This window comes from Lycium barbarum, chromosome 6 (assembly GCF_019175385.1).
Source record: "Lycium barbarum isolate Lr01 chromosome 6, ASM1917538v2, whole genome shotgun sequence".
In the NCBI taxonomy this organism is placed as follows: Eukaryota; Viridiplantae; Streptophyta; class Magnoliopsida; order Solanales; family Solanaceae; genus Lycium; species Lycium barbarum.
The window spans coordinates 3058372-3063375 of NC_083342.1; the positions used below are offsets into that span (position 1 = coordinate 3058372).

The 5004-nt window shown below is 34.3% G+C and overlaps 1 protein-coding gene across 2 annotated transcripts; it reads left to right on the top strand.

Moving 5' to 3' along the window:
* Nucleotides 1–717: 717 nt before the first annotated feature.
* Nucleotides 718–2941, top strand: LOC132600476 (uncharacterized). Of its 2 annotated transcripts, none has more exons than XM_060313671.1 (3): nt 718–958; nt 1363–1585; nt 2166–2941. In XM_060313671.1, exons 1-3 carry the CDS (start codon nt 905–907, stop codon nt 2624–2626), a joined length of 738 nt encoding a protein of 245 aa, XP_060169654.1. In that variant the 5' UTR covers nt 718–904; the 3' UTR covers nt 2627–2941. The 2 variants fall into 2 exon arrangements, with proteins under 2 accessions (XP_060169654.1, XP_060169655.1); XM_060313672.1 differs by lacking the exon at nt 718–958 and adding an exon at nt 979–1147.
* The last annotated feature ends 2063 nt before the right edge of the window (nt 2942–5004 follow it).

The window sequence follows — 5004 nt, forward strand, 5'->3', positions numbered from 1 at the left end:
ATGTGAACATGTGCAGTGCACACGGTGAAAGAACAAAAAAATGCCAAAAAACAATTGCTGCAACTGGGGTTGAACTCAAGACCATTCTTTAAATTTGAACCCATTAAGTCATATTTCCTATGCTTCATCTCGGTTCAAGTGGATTCAAATTATACATTTATGAACATTCATAAGAATTTTACCTGTATAAAATATCAAAATAATTCAATTAAGTGGGTTCATTTGAATCCTCTTGACACTTACTGGGTCCGCCCCTGCCAATGGGAGGTCTTTCGAAAGAACTGTAATCTTGTCCGATAATACACAAAAACATCTATAAAACTAAATTCACCGATTAGAGCGAATTGGATGATTATTATCCTGATTAATTTAAAATATCCCTGATCTTATAGACTAGAGAAATAACTATCCTTAACCTTTGTCATTAGAAAGAAGTTGTAGAAGTAGAAACCAATTTTTCCAAAAAGACTTAGAAAAGCAACTTGGAAAAGGAAAGAAAAGAAAAATAGATGGTTGCAAGTTGCTCTACCGATTGCATGAATCATCCTAACCAAGTCAAGTCTTGTAGAAATACGTTCCGAGCACTTTTATTTTGCAACTTTATAAAATGTCTTAGCCCAAAGTGTTCTTTTTAAAAACTTCTTGTACCTAATTGGTAAATTACCTAAAGAAAAATGCTCCCTCAGAAAAATATAGTGCAAGTGAGAAAATGAGCAGCATAGTGTCAAAAAGTAGTCCTTAAAAGGGGACAAATCAAAGCAACCTAACAAAGTAACAACACTACCTTCCTCATAGTTCTTTCCTCCTATCACACGACTTTGCCTTAATTTTTCTTCTTTCTTCTATAGACAAAAACACAAAATTTCTCCTTAAAACTTTAACTACATTTACTAGACTTTAGTTTATGGATAACCAAAGAACTACTCTTCTTAATTGGGCTTACTTCTGCCAAGGCAAGGTCAGTATTGTTCCTCGCTAGTTCAAAATTTTTATACATTTTCAAGAGTCTTTTTTTTTGTGCATATCTTAAGACCATTTTCTTGGAATTAGAGCAAAATCTTGATGGGGTTCTCTTTTCTCTTGTTCTCTTCAAATTTCTCCATCAAATATAACTAAATTTAGTAGACTAAAGACTTTCTGCCACAAGGTCAGAATTGTTACTCACTAGTTCTACATTTTTATACAGTTTCAAGAATCTTTTTGTGGTTAGTTTAAGATAATTTTCTTGAAATTTTAGAGCAAAATCTTGATGGGGTTTTCTTTTCTTGGAATTTTAGAGCAAAATAATGATGAGGTTTTTGTTTTCTTGAAATTTTGGAGCAAAATAATGATGGGGTTTTTGTTTTCTTGATATTTTTCTAGAGCATGGATGAACTGAGGCAGACACTGTTGCTAACAACAATGGAGTTGGAGAACACAAGGTTGAAAGCTCAAGAGGAGCTAAAAATGAGGGAAAATGAGATAATCCAGCTCAAAGATATGTTAAACAGAGCCATTAATGACAAAAATGAAGCTCAAGAAAAATGCCAAAGATTGGTCTTGGAAAAACTCTTGCTCCAACAACAACACCAGTTTCAGCAAACAGGTACGGGTGTCAAATGGGCGGATTAGCCTGAATTTGTATTGTTAAAATGAGCTTAGTTAATAAATGAGCGAGTTATTGATCCTGAACCGTCCAAAGATACTTAGCTGAAATGGATTAGGCTAAAAAGGGGGTCATAACTCAACTCGCTTAATTCTTACTAAGTTTTAGTAGTTTTTTTTGTTTGTTCTTTTATGAATTTTAGTACCTAATAACATACCAAGTTAATCAAATGATTTTTTGAAAATAATTTAACAAAAAATTTCATGGGCATTAAGTTCAATTTTTATGGGCTGAAAATTGTTGAGCTAACTAATAGGCTAGCCAAATAACTTGCCCAAACTTAGCCGGTTGGACAAGTCATATTAGGGAAAGCTACCAATATGTACAGTTCGACCAAACTTATTTATTACTATTACCAAACTATAAAAAACATATACACCAAGTATGTATATTATATGTATGCATATACAAAATCTATACATTTGATCGTACTTTGCAAACTAGATCATGCAAAGTCATGGGGTCGTAATGTTCCCTATCCCTATTTTTCATGGCTAATTTTGTCACCTTTTACAAACAGGTCCATTATCTGGAGTTTCAAGCATTGAAGATGAACCAACTATCAAAGGCTTAGTAGAATCCACCACCACCAACAACAACAATGGAAATTTCTCTTCTTCAGATTGTGATGAAAGCATTGTTTCTTCACCACAAGAGAAAGAACAGCAACAACAAGATTTTCCCATTCTTATTGACAAACCATTGCCTGAAAATGGGAAGTTCTTGCAAGCAGTAATGAAAGCAGGGCCACTTTTGCAAACACTTCTTCTTGCTGGCCCACTGCCTACGTGGCGCCACCCACCACCCCCCATGGATACCTATGAAATCCCACCACCTCCTGTTGTGATCCCAAATCAAGATCCAATTTTTAATGCTTTTAACAATTGTGGAAGACTAAACAAGAAAAGGGGTAGTGTTGGTGGTCTTTTTGATGATTGTGATACTTCCATTGGAACAAAATACCAAAGGGTTGTGCTTTGAGTTTCAATTTCTTGATACAATTTAGTTCTAGTACTAGTATAATAGTTTCAATTTCCATTTTGAGCCGTGGAAGCAGTAGAGTAGGCTATCTAGATCACACTTTTTAGGTGCGGCCCTTTCCTGGGAATGTTTTGTGCACGAGGCTGTCCTTTGCTAATATAATATTTAAGGAAAGAAAAAGGAACTGATTTGTAGAAATTTTTGTACAAAATTGAAGAGGTTTGAATTAGGAAAGGTGAGGAGATGAAGATCTAGATCTAAATTTGACTTTTGTTGTAAGAGAAGGGGAAACAAAAAGATTATTGTTCTGAGCTATTTTTTAGTTTTTGGTCAGCTATAGTATGTTGGTTCGATTGTCTCTTTCCTTCATAATTATTATAATCTTTTAGAGTTTGATTTTGTTTCTCCATCATGATTCTTGATGTAAATTTGCTTAGCTGCATGTTAGTGAGTTCACTCTCCCTCTACTTGCATTTTCTTGTTTTTTGTTCTCTCATGTTTTGTTCTTATATAATGGTAAAAGAGAGATAGAGAAGTGAAATGCAGTCTCAATTTTAAATATTATCAAGCTCATTGGATGGAAATATTCAATGTCAAGATTCTTTTAGTATATGCTTGGTTCCTAACTACTGAACCCTGCTGGAGCTAGCAGTGCAAGAGGATTCATTTGAATATTTTTTAATATATACCACATCAAAATTATATATAGTGAATCTCGAGGCTTATGCTTGAGTATTTACTTCTTTATATGAATCCGTACTTAAATATTAGCTTCGCCGTTGATTGAACTAAATCCTAGTTAAAATTTTCTACATATGAAGGCATAATAGATATTAGAGGGAGCTATTCTTTTTCCCATCCCACTCTGCTGCTCAAGAGGATCAATAGTGTTCTCACTTACCTTTTACGAGAATCGAATCTCTATTTAATTAATTGTATACGGTAAAAATTGGATATATGCTAGACCTGTGATCGAGGGAAGAAAGAAACAAGTACGAGCATGAAGATTCTTTTGGGACCGGAGGAGAGCTTGATCCGAAGAAAGTGAAGAACATAGTTTGGTCCGATTTCTCCATAGCCGAGCTGATCGTGACTGTTGGTCCGGTTGATCGTGGCCGTTGGTCTGGTTGGTCGTGGCCATTGATTCGGATGATCTGTTGCACAAATGTCACGCGTCAAGACCGTTCTGCCACCTTGTACTGTTAATCGTACAGGTGTCAGACCGTACGACCAACCTTATCCATTTTAGGGTTTTTCTTTATTCTTTAGGGCCTTATGTTGTATGGAGCCCATGAGGCAAAACTATAAATAGGGGTCATTACCCTACTTTTGGAGGTTGGCTTCTCAGTTCTAGAATATTTTGTAATAGCAAAACATATACAAAACTCTCCCACTTATTGTCTGATCTTGGTTTGGATTTATTGTGTTCTTCTTAGATTTGTTCAATAAAGCAATACCATATACTATTTAATACACGCATTATTACAATCCATCAATCACTATTCATATTACTCATAGCTCATCTTACATCATTTTTTTTCAATCAAGAATAGATTAAAGCTCAACCACATATCTTATACCTCACCCATAAATTTAATTGATTATTCAAATTTAGGATAAACACCATTGGGTAAAGATACTTCATTATTAGAACAAGCTTCACTCTTCTTGATAAAAGTGTTGCCACCTTTTTATTATTTTTATGGGTTTTTTTTTTGATTGAGAGTGGATTTTTGATTCTTGCAGTATGGACTATGGAGTTTTTTTGTTGTTCTTTTCACAAGATGTACGGTATTGTATTAGAGTTTCGAGTAATTTAGATTCACATCGTGTAAGGTTTATTAAAGAGAGAAGCATTTTCTACTTGAAGTCTTTTCATACCTAAAATTAGAGCTCGACATATCTGATTAAGGACTGAAGGATTTGTACTATGGAGTTGTTAGGATTGGAAGGTGGAAGAGCAACAACCAGAAGGTCTAGGAGCTCATCGTTGTCGAGTGAATAATGGAGTGGGAACCACAAATCTGAATCAGGATCTACTGCTCTAATGCAATGTTAAAATTATATAAATTTTGATTTGATGTATCTCTTAATCATATTCTCTGTCTCTAGTTTTCTTTAAATTAATTAATTAATACCTCTGCTTTTGCTATCAAACCCCACTAAAGTGTCTTTATTGTTCAATTTATTACTACGGCTAATACTACTTTCTTGACGCAATCCAGATGTATCATAGCTTTTGCTTTCTCGTGTGCTAAAGTTTATATTTGTTGGAAAAGTATAATGGAGAGTAAGTATAAGTTATTTCAGATAGTAGAGGAGCAAATATAACCCTTTTTTGAAATAGTGTACGTGCTAGCTTGTGGATATATCAATTA